The sequence below is a fragment of the Cervus canadensis genome, chromosome 3, assembly GCF_019320065.1.
Source record: "Cervus canadensis isolate Bull #8, Minnesota chromosome 3, ASM1932006v1, whole genome shotgun sequence".
Lineage (NCBI taxonomy): Eukaryota > Metazoa > Chordata > Mammalia > Artiodactyla > Cervidae > Cervus > Cervus canadensis.
This window is the reverse complement of record NC_057388.1, coordinates 110,758,569-110,776,976: the sequence shown is the minus strand read 5'-3', so window position 1 is coordinate 110,776,976 and position 18,408 is coordinate 110,758,569. Positions and strand designations below refer to the sequence as shown.

The 18,408-nt window shown below is 49.9% G+C and overlaps 1 protein-coding gene across 3 annotated transcripts in view; it reads left to right on the top strand.

Annotated features, from left to right (window-relative positions):
- The window catches only part of PTPRN2 (protein tyrosine phosphatase receptor type N2), a 600,191-nt gene that overhangs the window by 145,877 nt on the left and 435,906 nt on the right, over window positions 1–18,408 (top strand). For all 3 annotated transcript variants that reach the window (XM_043464002.1, XM_043464001.1, XM_043463999.1), the window contains exon 3: window positions 866–979. In XM_043464002.1, coding sequence (XP_043319937.1) covers window positions 866–979 — 114 coding nt within the window. The remainder of the gene's footprint in view (window positions 1–865; window positions 980–18,408) is intronic.

The following is an 18,408-nucleotide window of genomic DNA, read 5'->3' as shown; positions in this document are numbered from 1 at the left end:
GAGCCCCCACAGGAAGCTTGTCTCAAAGTGAACAATTCCCAAATAAGGGCTAATTAGGGCCTAAATTAATTAGAAGGTGCGGTTTGAAAAGATGTTGAGGAGCAGAGTCTGTCATTTGAGACAAATGGGACAGAGCAGGATAAATGGGGCCCCACTAACATCTCACGCTTCCCGGAGCCACCCTTCCCCTCCGCGTTCTCAGGAGGCTCCCGAAGCAGCCCCACTGGCCTAGTGGCCCCACCGCCAGCACCTCCTGCAAACCAGCGCTTCTGCCCCTGGGGGTCCTGTTTCTCCCCTGGAAACCAGCCCCGAGTGATGTCGACTTTATGGTCACCGGACGGTCAGAAGCAAAGCTTCACATCACAAGTGTGACGGTCTCAGGCGCAAGATGACAGAAAGGCGGGGGGCGGGGGTGGGAGGGAGAGCTGGAAGGCAGCCTGGAAGCCACGCCGCACTGGACTCACCTTTGCGTTTGTGGTTTTCATGATGAGCTGCTTTTTGTTTAAAGCCATCCTTTCCATTAGGCTTCCCTCGTGGCCCAGATGGTAAATAATCTGCCTGCAACGCAGGAGACCCAGGTTTGATCCCTGGGTCAGGAAAATCCCCTGGAGGAGGGAATAGCAATGGACTCCAGTATCCTTGCCCAGAAAATCACACGGATGGAGGGGCCTGGTGGGAAACATCCCACGGGGTGACAAAGAGTTGGACATGACTGAGCGGCTAACACACCACACACTCATTCCATTCCAGGGGCTCCTGATCCTGGCAGCTGCTCGGAGCTGTGCCTCGGGCTCGGCCAGGGCTGTCCGCCCGTCTGTCCCGTCTCCCCCCTCACAGTCTCTCTTCTCTGCCTCCTTTCTCGCAGACGGAGTGTTCGGACGGTGTCAGGAGTTTCCAGCCATGGATGTGCTCCGCTATGAAGTGTCGCCAGGGGTCCTGCAGCACCTGACGGCCACCCTGCAGAAGCTGTCCCGCACAGGTGGGCGGGCCCGCCATCCGCGTCCTCCCGGGTGCCGAGGCGGGAGGGAAAGGGCGGGTCCGCCAGCCAGGGGCGGGCAGGGAGCAGGCGGCCTGGGTCCCTCCTGGGCTGGAGGCCGTCCTGGCAGCTGTGGCCGGTGCTGTGGGTCAGTGAGGGTGGACGGCTGGCCACGTGCCCCAGAAGATGACCGCGCTGCTGAAACCCCAGTCCCAGTGTCCCAGCCCAGGCACCTGGCTCCTCGGGGCCAGTGGTCAGGCGCGCGTGGTCTCAGCTGAGGCCCAGGAGCAGGCCGAGAGCAGCTCCTTCAGAGGAGGGAAGTCTTCTCCAGAAGGTGTCATACGTCCACGCCCAGACCCCAAGGGTCTGCACCATAGGTTCACCTGCCGTGGCTGCCCAGGCTGTCCTGTCTGCGGCCGACCGTCTGGGCACAGGCTCCTTACCTGTGGGTGTGGGCCCAGGGCTGTGGACCATGCCCGTGTGCCCCTGTAGATCCGTGGACATGGGCCCGTGGCTGCCTCCAGCCCCATGTCCTCGGTGTCCCCATGTCCCCTGCATGAGTCTCGAGGGAGGAAAGGGGATGAGAGCCCCTGAGCCCCAGAGGATGTCAGAGGCTGGAGTGCTGGCAGGAGGCAGTCGCTGGCCTGGCGAGGGGAGAGCAGATCACCTCTGGTCACCCCTCCGCTCGGCAGAGAAACCTCCAGGCGGCGGCAGCCAGGCCCCAGGTGGGTCCCGTCCTGGAGCTCCAGCCGCTGGCCTCCACGGCCCGCCGTCTGCAGACGGCGTTGTGCTGGGGGGTCATCAGCCCTCCGTGGTGGCAGCACCCACCCCTGCCAACCCCCTTCGGATTGGTGCTGCCTCTGGTCAGCGAGTTTGTCCGTGGACATCGTGGCGGGTGGTGTTGAGTGGGGCAATTTGGGTGTACTTCCACCTTGACGACCCTCACCCCACAGGTCAGGGAACAGGGTCGCCCTGGAAGCCGCTAAGCGTGAGCGTTCTGGACCAGGAGCAAGCCCAGGACGGCCCTGACCACTGCCCCGTAAGCCCTAGGGCGTCTGGTGGACGCTGTGACGTCTGGGGTGCTCCGGTGTTAGTGTCAGCTGAGGGCCGGAGCAGTGGTCACTAGAGTCTGCTGATGTCCTTTCCTGGTCAGAGGCCTCAGGTCCTTTGGGGGGGCTGGGGGCAGACGGAAGGATGAGCATTGGCTTATGTAGCAGGGCCTTTCCTCCAGGGCCCCCATCACCCACGCTGACCCGCCATTCCCGGGTCCCCACCCCCGCCCCGCCATCCCAGGGCCTCCCCACACCCTGCCCCGCCATTCCCGGGCTTTGACGCATGAGGTGGAATTCCTCCATCTGGAAAGTGCAGGAGGGGCCGTGACTGTTCTGCTGACTTGGTGGACGCAGGGCTCTCCTGCTGGGCAGGCCCTGGGCGCTGGCCGAAGGCCGTCCTGTCCACTCCAGGAACGCTGCAGTGGCTACGAAGCCCCAGGTCTCTGTACCCCCTCTCTCGTGGTCAGTACTCCGTGGCGGCCGCATGCCTTCCCCTCAGTGCTGAGTGCGCCCTCCCCATGCCTCCCCCAAGTGCACCCGGGGGGCCCGGATGGAGCACACCGCGCCCAGTGCCTCCCTGACGTGCAGAGCCTCTCCCGAGCTCTCGCGGGAGGCTGCTTGTGACCCTGGGCCCCCGGGGTCCTTGGCAGGTCTACTGTGAGCCTGTCGTGTGAGGAGGCTGCGGCGTGTCCACCTCACTTCACGGAGGCCCCATGTCCCTGACTCTGTGGACCAGCGGCAGAGAGCGTCGGGGCTGCCGGCTGACAGCCGCGCTCTGGGCCCGGGTTGGTAGGCCCAGCCTGGCCCCATTCCGTTCGTCCCGCTTGTCTCTCGCCCCGGTTCCATGCCCACTGGTGTTCCTGCTGCCGCAGAGCGGCCCACACACAGTTCTTCCGCCTGCTCCGCTCTCACGGCCGCTGCGACCGTCCAGACGCAGGCGAGACGCTGTGTCCCCGGCAGAGAGGGTCCCAGGACCACCACCTGGGGGTCAAGGTTCCTCAGGAGAGGACGGGTGCCTTCCCTGCAGAGCAGGCTGGAGGGCTCCGTGTCTCAGCCGGGTCAGGATGTGTCCACACCCGCGTCCAGCACTTCCCGAGCACTGACCCAGGGCCCAGTGTGCATCGCAGTCTGATCGCGGGCTCACACTCTGGGCTCCTTCCAGAGGGAATTTGAGACACACGGAGGGTGCTTCATGGAGGAGGCAGACAGACAGGGAAGTACGTGTTTAAATGTGTAGCTGTCCTTGTTGAGAGCAGTTTTAGATTTACAGAAAGGTTGGGCAGAATGCATAGAGTTTGCATACATGCCCCCCTGGAAAGGTTCTCTGGCTGTGGGGTGGCATCTGGATTGGTATTGCCGTGTTATGATCCGTGAACACCCGCAGCTCACTTTAGGGTTAGCTTTGTCCTGCATGTTCTGTGCAGGACGTGTGATGTCATGCAGCGCCCTACGGGTCTGGGTGGGGAAAGCTCGCTGCCATAAGGGGCCCCGTGCCCACCTGGTCATCACCCCCCTGCACCCATCCCCCCACCCCCCATCTGCCCCAAGCCCCCTGCCCTGCCCCCCCCCCCCCCCGGTCCTGGCAGACACTCCTCCTCCCTCTGCTGCTTCCAGAACGTCACATAGCTGGTATCAAGCAGGATGTAACCTTTTCAGACTGGCTTCTTTCACCTAGGCCTGTGCTCTGAAGTTCCTCCCATTACTTTTCATGGCTTGATAGCTCACTTATTTTTAGCACTGAATGACATTCAGTTGTCTGAATGGACCAGTTTTTCAGCTGACCCACTGAAAGACATCTTGATTGCTCCCAACCACTGGCAATGGTGAATAGAGCTGCTATAAATGTCTGTGTGCAGGGTTTTGTGCGGACAGGAGTTTTCAACTCCTTTGGGTAAATACCAGATCTTACAGTAAGAGGACATTTAGCTTTGTAATTCACTGTCCCCGAGCAGGAGGTGTGGCCGGTGAGGGTAGGGTCGGTGGGGAGTTACTAAAGCTCTTAGAGGTGCAGATTCTTCATCAGGTGAATGTGGACATCAAACAGGGCCATGTTGATGGTCACACCATGACATCAAGTAAAGTATTTTAAACCAGTTTATAAATGTAAAAGTATTTCCAAATGTTAACTATTATTTATTTGATACTCTGCTGGAGAAGGAAATGGCAACCCACTCCAGTACTCTTGCCTAGAAAATCCCATGGACAGAGGAGCCTGGTGGGCAACAGTCCATGCTGTCACAAAGAGCTGGACATGACTGAAGTGACTTAGCATTCATGAATCAACCAGTTCATACCCACCTTTTTTTTTTTCTAGTGGGAATTATTGCAAAGTTTCTACTAAGTTGGTTAGCTCTGTACATCAACTCTAATGCCAGAAGAGCAACCATTTCTCACAGGATACAGGTATGTTCTAGTTCTTTCCTTACATCAGTGGTGGTGACGATGATGATGCAGGTCGGCTCACTGACAGATGAGGATGGCCGTGCCTCAAAGGAGCCTGTCTAGAGGCTCCCTGTGACCACCAGTGACGGGACAGGCAGGATGCACCCTTGGGGCCTGGAACAGAATCCAGCTCCTTCCCTGAGCCCAACTCAGCCCTCCTTGGATACCCGTTCCTTCTGTGGGACTCCTCCCTCTCCCCCAGAACACACCTGTTTTTTCAAGCTTTCTATTTTCTTGGGCTCCAAAATCACTGCAGATGGTGAGTGCAGCCATGAAATTAAAAGACGCTTGCTCCTTGGAAGAAAAGCTATGACAAACCTAGACAGCATATTAAAAAGCAGAGACATTACTTTGCCGACAAAGGTGCGTCTAGTCAAAGCTATGGTTTTTCCAGTAGTCATGCATGGATGTGAGAGTTGGACTACAAAGAAAGCTGAGCAGTGAAGAATTGATGCTTTTGAACTGTGGTGTTGGAGAAGACTCTCGAGAGTCCCTTGGACTGCAGGGTGATCAAACCAGTCAGTCCTAAAGGAAATCAATCCTGAATAGTCTTTGGAAGGACTGATGTTGAAGCTGTAGCTCCAATACTTTGGTCATCTGATGTGAAGAGCCAACTCATTGGAAAAGACCCTGGGAAAGATTGAAGGCGGGAGAAGAAGGGGACGACAGAGGCCGAGATGGTTGGATGGCATCACTGGCTCAATGGACATGAGTGGGCAATCCCTGGGAGATAATGAAGGACAGGGAAGCCTGGCGTGCTGCAGTCAATGGGGTCACAAAGAGTCAGACACGACTGAACGACTAAACAACAATTTTGTGTTGAGTTATAGACGATTACCAATGTTGTAACAATTTCAGGTAAATGGCGAAGGGACTCAGCCAGACATATACATGATCCATTCTCCGTCAAACCCTCCTTCCATCCAGACTGACACTTAACACTGAGCAGAGTTCCCTGTGCTTCACGGTAGGTCCTGGTTGGTTATGCATTTCCAGTAAAGCAGAGAGCACCCTGTTTTTAAGTTAGCTCCTACCTGCCGGTCCTGAGCAGGTTGCGTTCAGTGTCCTGGGAGCCACGTGGGTGCCTCCCACAGAAGCGGGAGCAGTTCTTCTGGGCTTGGGGTCCTGGCGGGGACAGCATTTCGGCTTCTGCTGCGGGGCCACCAGAGGGCGTGCTGGAGTGCCTGGATGGGCCCAGCTGCAGTACCTGGCGGCAAATCGCATTTCCTCGCGTCTCCAAGGCACTGGGGGACTTCCCCGGTGAGCCAGGCGGTGTAGACGTGAAATAAAATTTTATAGGCTCAGTTGAAAAGCAACATCGTGGGGATTCTTGTGGTCTCCTAAACTGCATATCCTAGCACGTTCTGGAAACGATCTTGTGTTTCTTCCTGGACCGGTCTGCCCGCTAAGGCTGCAGCTCTCTGCGCCCTCCCTGCCTCTCCCCTCCCGGGCCAGCCCGCTGGAGGCGGCCGCCCCAGGCCTTAGGGGTAGACTCCTGTCCAGATTCCCATCGCCCTTGGGTGTGAGGCTCGGCTGCTGCAGGTCAGACTTGCAGTTCTTGTACTGCGCGTGCTGGTTCCTGGGGAAAGTCATCCTCCTCTTTGCCGGGGGTTGGTGGTGTCGTGTTTTCACCCTCTTGCGTGGAAAACCTCAGGATCCAACCTCCCAGCCATCCGGTGGGCTCGGCCGCATCGGGCAGAGTGGGCGGTCGTCTCCCCTGCCCCGCCTCTTCACGGCCACGCCCAGAAAGGCAGCCTGGTCCCAGCGAAGGTGGCGGCTGTCAGGGCTGTCAGGAGCCTTCCTTTTGAAGAAGAGAAAATGGGGTTTAATTGTGTAACATGAATACATACATTAAAGAACAGAAGATGTTCACTTTTTATTTACTATTCTTGTCTCCTGCCGGCAACATTGTTTCGTGAGTGGATACATTGTTCTCTCATGTATTAAATTTTTTAAAAATGCATTTCACTTCTGACACTTCATTAAAATTCAGCATGTAAATGTCACTCGTTGGCACGTATTTTGCTGTCATAAAAACAACTTTGGATTTACTTCCTGGCAAGAATCTCCTGATATATTGAGCTGTATGTCGAAAGTAAGAAACAAAAACGCAAAAATTAAAAATCTAACACAATGTCACATTTCCTTAAAAGAGAATGAGAAGAAATCCCCTAATGAAAGGCAGTGGAACGCAGGAAAGCAGCATGGGCGGCAGAGGTGGCCAGACGCGAGCGTGGCTCCCGCCCCGGTCTGCCGGACTGAACTTTGACCCCTGATTGGCAGCTCCCCAGCTGCTGGAGCCGAGAACAGCCCCACGCAGCCTTGGTCTCTCGCTCTGCACTTGCGCACGTGGCGTCCCACTTGCGTGCATGGTTGTGTCTATCACCCGCCTGCCCGGTCTTCTGGTGAGTCTGAGCTGCAGTCTCCCCAAGACCCTCGCTGAATCCCGAGCCCACGGAGCCTTGTCGCTGCTCACCGTCGCTCCGGTGTGGCCTGCTTTCCCGGTCCTGGCAGTGACGTTGCTGTTTCTTCTTTTTTCTTGCCTCCTGGCAACTTTTTATGGGATTTAATGCCTACCGCCTTTTTTATTGCCCTTTTAAAGAATGTGAACTTAGTTTCCCTGAACATGTAGAAAGAGGCTGGACTCCTAAAGCGTTTCTAACTCTGGGGAGCTCTCCTTTCTGTGTTTTTTTTTTTTTTTTTTTTTTTTTTTTTTTTTTTTTGTGCAGTGTCAAAAAACATCATGGCAGGTTACTTCATTTCTATTATCATGATAGACCCTTGACATGCCACAAATGAAACCCTTTGCGACGGGATATAGTCTTAGTCAGTTTTTAGTGTGTATCAGATGTTCATCACCACTGTCCAGTATCACGAAACCTGAAACTCACATGAATTGACTCACATCCTCACTCCATCTCCCTGCCCCGGTGCTCCCTGTCAAACCTGACCTAGCTTCTCGCTTAAATAGACTTGAACATATTTATGACATTTCATGCAGATGGAATCCCATACAAACTGGCCGTTTCCGTGCCTGGCTTCTTCCCATCGCATCACGTCTCAGCTGTGTAAGCATTCTTGGTATGTATCAGTCTCTGTGCTCACTCTTTAACAAAAATAAATTTCTGTTGCCTGATATTACTGTTATTTTCTGTTTATCCATTCAACTCAGCTGTTAAACGAATGCTGCACCTCACCATATGCCAAGCAAATTTCGGAAAACGTCAGCCCAGATGGCCAACAGGACTGGAAAGGTCAGTCTTCTTCACTCCAGTACCCAAAGAACCCGGCAATGCCAAAGCAAAGCTTTCAAAACAACTACCACAGGCAATTGGCACTCATCTCACGCTAGCCCAAGTAAGCCTCAAAATACTCCAGAGGCTTCAACAGTATAGTGAAACTGAGAACTTCCAAACTGTACAACGTTGGATTTAGAAAGGCACGAGGAACCAAAGACTCAATTATGCACCAACAATCCTAATTGCGATACATAAGAAAAAAGCAAGAACATTTCAGGTGAAAACAGTCTAACTCTGCTTTATTGGACGTAATCCAATAGCCTCCTATAGTACTGTGTGGATCACAACAAACCATGGAAAATTCTTAAATAGACAGGAATACTACATCGCCTTACCTGCCTCCTCAGAAATCTGTATGCTAATCAAGAAGCAACAGTTAGAACCGGAGATGGAACGACAGACTGGTTCCTAACTGAGCAAGGAGTACATTAAGGCTGTATATTGTCACCCTGATTACTTAACTTATATGCAGAGTACATCATGTGAAAATGCTGGGCTGGATGAAGCACAAGCTGGAATCAAGATTGCCGGGAGAAATAACAATAATTTCGGATACGCAGATAACACTATCCTTATGGCAGAAACAAAGAAGAACTAAAGAGCCTCTTGATGAAAGTGAAAGGTGAGAGTGAAAAAGCTGGCTTAAAACTCAGCATTCAGAAAACTAAGATCATGGCATCCAGTCCTATCACTTCATGGCAAATAGATGGGGAAACAATGGAAACAGTGACAGACTTTATTTTCTTCACCTCCAAAATCACTGCAGATGGTAACTGCAGCCATGAAATTAAAAGACATTTGCTCTTTGGAAGAAAAGCTATGACCAACCTAGACAGCATATTAAAAAGCAGAGACATTACTTTGCCAGCAAAGGTCTGTCTCGACAAAGCTAGTTTTTCCAGTAGTCATGTACGGATGTGAGAGTTGGACTATAAAGAAAGCTGAGCACCAATGAATTGATGCTTTTGAACTGTGGTGTTGGAGAAGACTCTTGGGAGTCCCTTGGACTGCAAGGAGATCCAACCAGTCCATCCTAAAGGAGATCAATCCTGAATATTCATTATTGGAAGCATGGATGCTGAAGCTGAAACCCCAATACTTTGGCCACTTGATGCAAAGAACTGACTCATTGGAAAAGACTCTGATGACAGGAAAGACTGAAGGCAGGAGGAGAAGGGGTGACCGAGGATGAGATAGTTGAATGGCATCACCGACTCCATGGACATGAGTTTGAGCAAGATTTGGGAGCTGGTGATGGACAGGGAAACCTTGAATGCTGCAGTCCATGCCTTCGCAAAGAGTCAGACATGACTAAGCAACTGAACTGAACAGAACTGATATATCATTTGGCAGACTTTTGATTGTTCCACTTTTGGCTATGATGAACAATATTGTTGTGAGTCCTCAGTACACATCTTTGTGACAACATAAGTTTTCAATTCTTTTGGGTATACCTGGCATGGGATTTCTGGGTCATATATAGTCACTTTATACTTGTTTTATGGCGTAAAAGTTTGTCTGTGAGAATCTTCCTGGGCATTTGTAAAGAAAGTGTAATCTGCTCTGTTGTATGGCATGTTCTGTAATGTCTGTTAGGTCTAGTTGGGTTGCAATATTGTCCAAGTCCTCTGTTTTCTTGTTCATCTTTTCTTTAGTTTTTCTATCCATTACTGAAAGTATAGTATTGAAATCTCCAACTGTTATCGTCTAGTCTTTCCTTCAATTCTGATAGTTATTCTTTTTGTATATAGGAGCTTCATTTTTAGGTGCATATATATTTATAACTGTTGCACATTCTTGGTAGATTGCCCACTGGTCTCTAGTAACAGCTGTAGTCTTAAAGTTGATTGCATCTAATGTTAGTTACACATTCCTGTTCTTTTTTCTTTTTTTGGTTACTATTTAATGACATTTCTCTTTTAAATCCTTTTAATTTCAGCTGTTTTTGCCTTTAAAGATAAAATATGTTTCCCGTAGCATATTTTTGAATCATGCTTTTTAAATCTATTCTAAGAAGCTCTGACTTCTACTTGGGAATATTTAGCTCATTTACATTAATGCAATTACTGATTAGATAGGATATATGTCTTCTGTCTCCAGTTCCAAAGAAGGGCAATGTCCAAGAATGTTCAAACTGTCACACAACTGCACTTATTTCACATGCTAGCAAAGTAATGCTCAAAGTTCCCCAGGCTAGGCTTCAACAGTATGTGAACCAAGAACTCACAGATGTTCAAGCTGGATTTAAAAAGGCAGAGGAACTAGAGATCAAATTGCCAACATCCATTGGATCATAGAAAAAGCAAGAGAATTCCAGAAAAAAACATCTACTTCTGCTTCATTGATGATGCTAAAGCCTTTGACTGTGTGGATCACAACAAACCATGGACAATTCTTAAAGAGATGGGAATACTAGACACCTTACCTGCCTCCTAAGAAATCTGTATGCTAATCAAGAAGCAACAGTTAGAACTGGACATGGAACAACAGACTGCTTCCAAACTAGGAAAGGAGTACTTCAAGTCTCTATATTGTCAGCCTGCTTATCTAAGTTACATGCACAGTACATCATATGAAATGCCAAGCTAGATGAAGCACAAGCTGAAATCGAGATTGCCAGGAGAAATATCAATAGCTTCAGATATGCAGATGATACCACCCTTTCTGGCAGAAAGTGAAGAGGAACTAAAGAGCCTCTTGATGAAATTGAAAGATGAGAGTGAAAAAGCTGGCTTAAAGCTCAACATTCAAAAAACTAAGATTACGGCATCCGATCCCATCACTTCATGGTAAATAAATGAGGAAACAATGGAAACAGTGACAGACTTTATCTTCTTGGGCTCCAAAATCACTGCAGATGGTGACTGCAGCCATGAAATTAAAAGACTCTTGCTGCTTGGAAAAAAAGCTATGACCAACCTAGACAGCATATTAAAAAGCAGAGACATTACTTTGCCAACAAAGGTACATCTGATTAAAGCTTTGGTTTTTCCAGTAGTCATGTATGGATATGAGAGTTGGATCATAAAGAAGGCTGAGCACCAAAGAATTGATGCTTTTGAACTGTGGTGTTTGAGAAGACTCTTGAAAGTCCCTTGGACTGCAAGGAGATCAAACCAGTCAATTCTAAAGGAAATCAATCCTAAATTTCTTTGAAAGGACTGATGTTGAAGGTGAAGCTTCAATACTTTGACCACCTGATGTGAAGAACTGACTCATTGGAAAAGACCCTGATGCTGGGAAAGATTGAAGGCAGGAGGAGAAGGGGGTGACCGAGGATGAGATGGTTGGATGGTATCACCAACTCAATGGACATGAGTTTGAGCAAGCTCTGGGAAATGGTGAAGGACAGGGAAGCCTAGTGTGCTGCAGTCCATGGGGTCACAAAGAGTTGGACATGACTGAGTGAGTGAACAGCAATGTCTACTGTTTTGCTATTTGTTTTCTACCTTTTTTTCATTTGGTTTTTATATCCATTACTTTCTTCATTTTTTAGTAGGTATTTTGTAGTGTGTCATTTAAAATTCCTTGTCATTATATTAAATTTTTTGCAAGTTTTATAGTGCCTGCCCTAGGGATTAAAATTAGCATCTTAATTTATAACATCTAGTTTATATTAATACCAGCTTGATTTCAGTGGTACACAGCAACTTCATTCACATGTTGATTCCTCCCGTTTCCCCTCCTTTGTGCTGCTATTGTCACACAAATTATATTTTTATATGATATCTATCTTTCAAAACAGGTTCATAATTATTGCCTTGTATAGTTGCTTTCAATTTGGGAGCAAAAGATGTTAGATACAGAAAATATACATATTCTGTCATTTGCATCACTTTTACTGTGCTCATGACTTCTTCACTGGGATGATTTGGCGTCTGGTCTCCTTGTGTTTTTGTCTGAAGCTCTCCCTTTAATGTTTACTTTAGGGAACATCTAAAAGCAGTGGAGTCTCTGTTTTTGTTTGTCTTAATTTTGAAAGGTAGTTTTGCTGGGTACAGAATTCTTGATTGACAGTCTTTCTTTCAGGACTTTGAATATGTCATCTCACTGCCTGTGGTCTCCAGTTTGATGAAAATTAGTTGTAAATATCATATGGGATGAATTGCTTCTCTCTTGTGCTTCCAGGCTTCTCACCTTGGCTCTTGTCAGTTTGATACTGATGAGGCTCTCTTTGAGTTTGTCCTACTTGGAATTTCTCAAGCTTATGGATGTCTGGATTTATAGTTCTTATCAAATTTGGGGAGTTTGGGTCATTATTTGTTTAAATATTCTTTCTTCCCCCTCTCTCTCTCCTCCCTCTGATACTGTTGTTGTGTGTATATTGGTACGTTTGATGATGCCTCACCGGCTCTGTTCATTTTTCATCATTCTCTTTTTCTTTTGGCTCCTTAAGCTGGATAATCTCAACTGACTATCCGCAGTTCAGTTCAGTCGCTCAGTCGTGTCTGACTCTTTGCGACCCCGTGGACTGCAGCACGCCAGGCTTCCCTGTCCATCACCAAATCCTGGAGCTTACCCAAACTCATGTCCATCGAGTTGGTGATGCCATCCAACCATCTCATCCTCTGTCGTCCCCTTCTTCTCCTGCCTTCAATCTTTCCCAGCATCGGGGTCTTTTCAAATGAGTCAGCTCTTTGCATTAGGTTGCCAAAGTATTGGAGTTTCAGCTTCAACATCAGTCCTTCCAATGACTATCCTCAGGATTACTGATTCTTACTCTGCCTGCTCTGATCCACTGTTCAGCTCTTCTGGAGAACTTTTCATTTTTTATAATTTTTAACTGAAGAATTTTATTGTTTTTTTAATATTATTTTTATCTCTTTATTGATATTTTCTATTTGATGACTCATTCTTTTCATGAATTCTTTAGACATGGCATCTTTTGGTTTTTTGGACATATTTAAAATAACTCCTTTAAGCTCTCTGTCTAGTAAGCTCAGCATCCAGTTCCTTAGGGACAGTTTTTATTATTGTTTTTCCCCTCTATGTGTGAAGTGTACTTTCTTATTTCTTTGCATGTCCCCCAAATTTTCATTAAAAACTGGATATTTTAAATGATACAGCCTGGTAACCCTTGAAATCAAGTTTTTCCCCTACTCAATGTTTGTTGTTGGTGTTACCATTTGTTTAGTGACTCTGGTAAACCAATGCCGTAAAGCCTGTACTCTGTGTCATGTGTGGCCACTGAAGTCTCTGCCCAGCTAGCTTAGTGATCAGAAATGATGGGGCCAGTTCCCTTGAACACCTGAAACCACTAAGTCTGTAGGCCTTGCAGTTCTGTGTGTTCTGGGCAGGCCCTCACTACTCAGCCAGGTAGTGGAGAACTCTGCCTTGGCCTTCACTTCCTACTGGTTCAGAGCCTGAAGGTCATGCAGAGGTGACCTTCTCACGTCTTTCCTGAGTGCATGCCCAGTGCTGCGCATGTGGTCAGCCCTGCACATGCTTGTGGCCATGCTGATTCCAAGGACTGTGGGAGAGCTCCACAAACCCCTTGGGCATCTCGCTCCTGAGTTTCTCCATCACAGCTTCTGCTTAGTCTGTTCTTTGCCCCAACTGTCACCCCTGCCCTCAGCTGCTGAGCAGGGCAGGACACCTCCAAGTGTTTTCAGCAGCTGCCCTGGGAATGAGGCTTTCACGCGTGGTGAGCTGTGAGTCAGACTTAATAAAGACACATGGGGCCATCTAGGGAACCACAGGCAGGTCGAGTAGTGACAGTGTCCTGGCAGCGAGGCTGAGAAGGAGCTCCAGCCCAGCCTGCCCTGTCCCACAGCCGCCAGCCTCCTGTCTCTGCCGTGGTTGTGGCTGCTCATTCCCTGCTATGGTGGAGCTGGAGAGGGTGGTAGAAACAGGTTACAAAGCCAGTCAGTTGACGACTTGTACTGAGAATCAGCCATATTTCTTGAGTAAATGCTGCCCCCCTACTGATTCCTGCCAGCCTTTCATTTCCAGAGTTTTGAAAAGGTTGATTCTGACCATCTTTGATGGTTTTCTCATCGTTTTATTTTATGAAAGACTGCCATTTTTACTATGCCCAGAGCTGGATTCTTGAGGTTTCTCATCTCCAGCCCTTTTTCTGGACATTGGCTTGGGGTTACCTGCCCTTGGAGATGACTTCACTTAGATTTGATTTAAATATGCTCCTGGATTTTGCTCACTACCTAGTCCCTATCTCTGCTTTTATGTGGCAATTGGGGATTATCTAAAACATTGCTGCCATGGCCACATTCATCTTCCCAGAATTAATTGATCACTGAACTGATTTCTATCCCCGCCCCCCCCCATGTATATTAGAGAATATGTGTCCTCTCTCAGTTGCCCAACATGGACACGAATGCCTGTTTAATCCATGGCCCTTTCCTTGGTGGGAGTACCCACTGCATCACTCTGCATGCAGGAAGTGAGCCATTCTGTCTCCAGAGCATGTCTCAGCCCAGGCCTCACACAGCATAACTCAGGAGGCCTCAAAAAAGAGGATGTCTGGGCCTTATACCAAAGAGCCTAACCTGAATACTTCCATAACGGGCCTACCTTCAGCAACTCTTAAAAATTCCCCTGGTGATTCTGATGTCTTAATAACTCTTTTTTCATATAAAATGGGACTAACAGTCTCTGAATTACCTAGAACTTATTTAAATACAAACATACAAATCACTTTTTCCCTATTCGTGTCTTACATTTTTTATCTGAATGTTGTTAAGATTTTCAAGTTGCATGTTTAATGACATTTTAATCCTATAAGGTACATTAATATGGTATATTTTGTTATAATTTTCATAGAATAATGGAGAACAGCAATACTTAGTAGTATAATTTTTAGATAGTTACAACTTCAGTATTCAGCGCAAGCTTCCTTTTTGCTGTAAGAAGAATATACCTTTTTATTTAGAAGATTAAAAAAAAAAAAAAAACAGGCACAAAGTGATTAAAGGATGTTCCCAATGCCATATAGTTGGAGCATTGTTGAGGCTAGAACGCCCAACAGCAGGGTATAGAGCAATAATTTTCAGAATTCTGACCTCAGCACACCTTCATACTATTAAAAATTATTGAAGACCCTAAAGAGCTTCTGCTTTTTGTGGGTTAGTGCTATCTACATTTACTGTCTTAGAAATTTAAAAATCGAGAAAAATTAAAAAGCTACATTTTAATCCATTTTAAAATTAAAATAGTCATGATAAACTTGATACATAATAACCACAGTAGCTCTGTCTTCCAAAATGTTAAAGTGGTGCGATGCTTTGTTACGCATTTTTGCATATTTCCTTATGGTTTGTCTTAAGAGGAAACAGCTGGGTCCCCCTGTCTGCTTCTGCGCTCATGCCAGGCAGTCTCCACCCACACAGCCCTGGAAAGCTCCAGTGTAACTGAAAATACAGCGAGGAGGAAGGTAGAGCCTTAGTATTTTATGAAAATAATTTTGAGCTGTTTCGCACATTAGCGCCCCAGGGACCCACGGAGGCCCTCAGGTCGCACTTTGAGAACCGCTGTAGAGAAGAGAGTGTGGGTCTGGGGTCAGAAGGAAGCGTCCGCTCCCGCTGAGCCCCCAGTGGACCCTGCCGGCTCGGCACACACGTCCCGATGGCGCGCGGGCTCTCCTTGTTTCTCTGCCTGTGAAACAGGGTCAGCCCCGCACCCCTTTGGTCTGACCCTGGGCCCGAGGCTAAGATGGAGCGTACAGAGGGCGGCTCACTGGGCATGCTCGGGGCATCACGCCTGTGCAGGCGGCAGGAGTCAGACTGGGCAGAGGGGAGAGAGAAGGGCACGCCCATCAAGAGCTCCAGGTCTGGAGGCGACCCCCTGAGGGCACGGGGCTGGGCCTCTGTGCCCCAGGGGACATCTGGACTGAACACGTTCTGCCCAGGAGGAGGTGCGGGCTGGGGCCTTGGGGAGGGGCAGTTCCGGAGGCCGGGTCTGAGAGCTGCGGGCCGCTAGTGTCAGAGCTGGGTTTGGGGGGAGGGGGTTCCTGTGCGGCACGAACCCCACAGCCACCACAGGGTGATCCCGCCTTTCTCAGATGCACTTCGTGTCCCCACCTTAACACCCCGAAAGCAGCGTGCATCTTATATCAATAGCGCACCCTCGTTTAACTTGCAGCATTTTGGCTTTTTCATAGTAAGGCTGGAATGATGGACTGTCTCAAAATCGACGATTTCTTATCTTGGATGAAATGCAGTAATAGCATCTCATGGGTTTGCTCCTTAGATGAAGTCAGGCAGTGCTATTCTCTAAACACTCAGGAAGCGCCCTTCCACGCGGGCGTGAGCGGGGCGGCCTGGGCAACACTGCCTGTCCTCAGCTCAAGACTGCTGGCTGGCGTGACCATTTCGTGGGCCAGTTAATGAATCTAGAGCGTTCTGCTAAGTGTCTCAGGAGCTAAAACGATAATCCAGAATTGGGAACTCTGGTTAGCTGCTTGTGATTCTGAATGAATACATTTGTTCAGTTTTTTATAACTGGGAGCAAACTAGCACAAGCAGATCGTTAAAGGAAGGCAGGGGTGCGGGGCGTCTCTGCGCAGAGGATCTCAGCGAAGACCATCTCACCCAGAAGCAGCGCGGGGCAGGACTAACGTCTGCGCATGTTCGGCCGGGGAAGGGCAGGGGAGTCTGCGCATGCTCGGTCTGCGCCTCCGAGGTTTCCCCCCCACCCCCACCGCTCCGGGGACGGGCAGGGGCGTCTGCGCATGCTCGGCCGGCGCCAGCTCCGAAGGCCTAGCGCTAGGGCAAGCAGCGGAGTCTGCTCATGCTTGGTTTGCGCCTCAGAAGGTCCGAGTCGGGGAAAGCAGAGGAGTGGCCCCGCAGGAACGGAGGCGTCATGTGTCCCCTCCACAGTGCCCCTCCACCTGCTCTGGTGTTAATACTTGCTGTTCAGCGTCATTCTGAGTCAAAAATTATTAACATAGATTTTTATCATTCATCTTCATATTGTGCAATTCTGGTTTTAAATGCAAGTGGGGGGCACACTGGTTAAGAATCTGCCTGCAGCGCAGGAGACACAGGTTTGATCCCTGAGTCCGAAGACCTCCTGGAGGAGGGCTGGCAACCCACTCCAGTATTCTTGCCTGGAGAGCCCCATGGACAGAGGAGCCTGCAGGGTTACCCTCCATGGGGATGCAAAGAGTCGGACACGATGGAGCGAATGCGTACAAACATAAGAGCATATAATTCACATGCAAAATCACCACAATTATCTAACTCCAATTTACGGCTCAGGTGTGCGTGCATGCTCGGAGATGTCAGATGATGAAGACGCTGTTCTGTATCACTTCCTGATTTGCCTACATCCCACCAGGCTCACCCTGGGCTCCGGTTGGGCGCGGGGGGGGGGGGGGGGGGGGGGGGGAGGGGGGCTGTGGGCCCCTCCCGCCCCACCTTCCAGGTCCTCACTCAGCATCAAGGGCGGGAATCGGGGAAGTAGCAGGAATCAGAGATGGAGCCCTGGGTGGTCTGTGTTTCTCAGAACACCGCTGCTTGCTTTACGCGTGGGAAGCGGTTATGGGCGGTAGAGAGCTGGTCTCTGGGAGCCCCTTGGATTCTGATTTGGGGGTGTCTCCGAATCCACAGTGTGAGCAGACCAAGAAAGGCAGTGGGCACACAAATGGGGTATCTCCCCCCCCCCCCCCCCCCCCGCCAAGAAAAGTCACTGAGCGTGTGTCCCTAAGAACGCTTGCTTCTGCCCGGGCCCACATCCTGATTTCAGAGGCAGCCTTTGTGGCTCAGAGGGACATCAGTTGCTTGCTGCGAAAGCGGCCCAGGTTTGTCTTAGAACATAGATCCCTTGACTCTCTGCCGCTGGGAAGATGTACTTTCTCGGAGGAATGGGGCCTTGTGCCGGTCCACCTGACCGCACGAGCCCCTGGGGACTCTGCAGAACTCCCGCGGTTCTAACTGGAGGAGGGGGCGTGAGGTGGGGGAGGCCGTGAGAGTGGGCGGGGATATGCATCCCCTGGTGCGCTCACCACGAGCTCCAGGCGGGCGGCGTGGGGGCGGGGTGCACTGCTGGGGCTGAGCGCCGGCAGCTTGGGGCACAGGTTGGGGGTAGGGGGCAGGACGCAGGGCTGAGGGTGTCTGGTGCGGCGCACGGGTGGGCGTGGCCGTGGGCCAGAAGGGCCTTCTTTTCACGGCTTTGCCCCTTGCCTATAAGAGCACCCTGGTCTGAAGCATGTGGGGAGGAGACTAAGTGCCGGATCAAGGCCACTGCTGGAGGATGGGAGTGGGCACAGGCCCTTAGGCCCTCTGAGCTGGAAAGAGGTCCCCGGCTTTGTGAGTTTTCACACATGTGGCCAGCAGGAGTGGGCGGCCACTGCAGAAGGCCCCCACGTGTAGGTGATGGGGCCCCCGCCAGAGGGGTTGGTGGTCGACCTGCCCCTGACGCTCTCCGACATGGCTGAGAGCTTGGCCCAGAACCACTGTGCATGGCTTGAAATCACACAGAGGCCAGGGAAGCATTTCACAAATTAGCCAGTGGTCTATCAGGTATCCTTAGATTACATGGTTCACTCTAGATTAATGTGAGTTCTCTTGAAAATTTAACTTTCTATTAAATGAGTCAAGACAGAGCAGAACAATTCCGTGTTTTAGTCTGGCTTCTTCTGGAGATGGTGGTGAACATTAGTTTCCTCTATTAACGAGCCTTC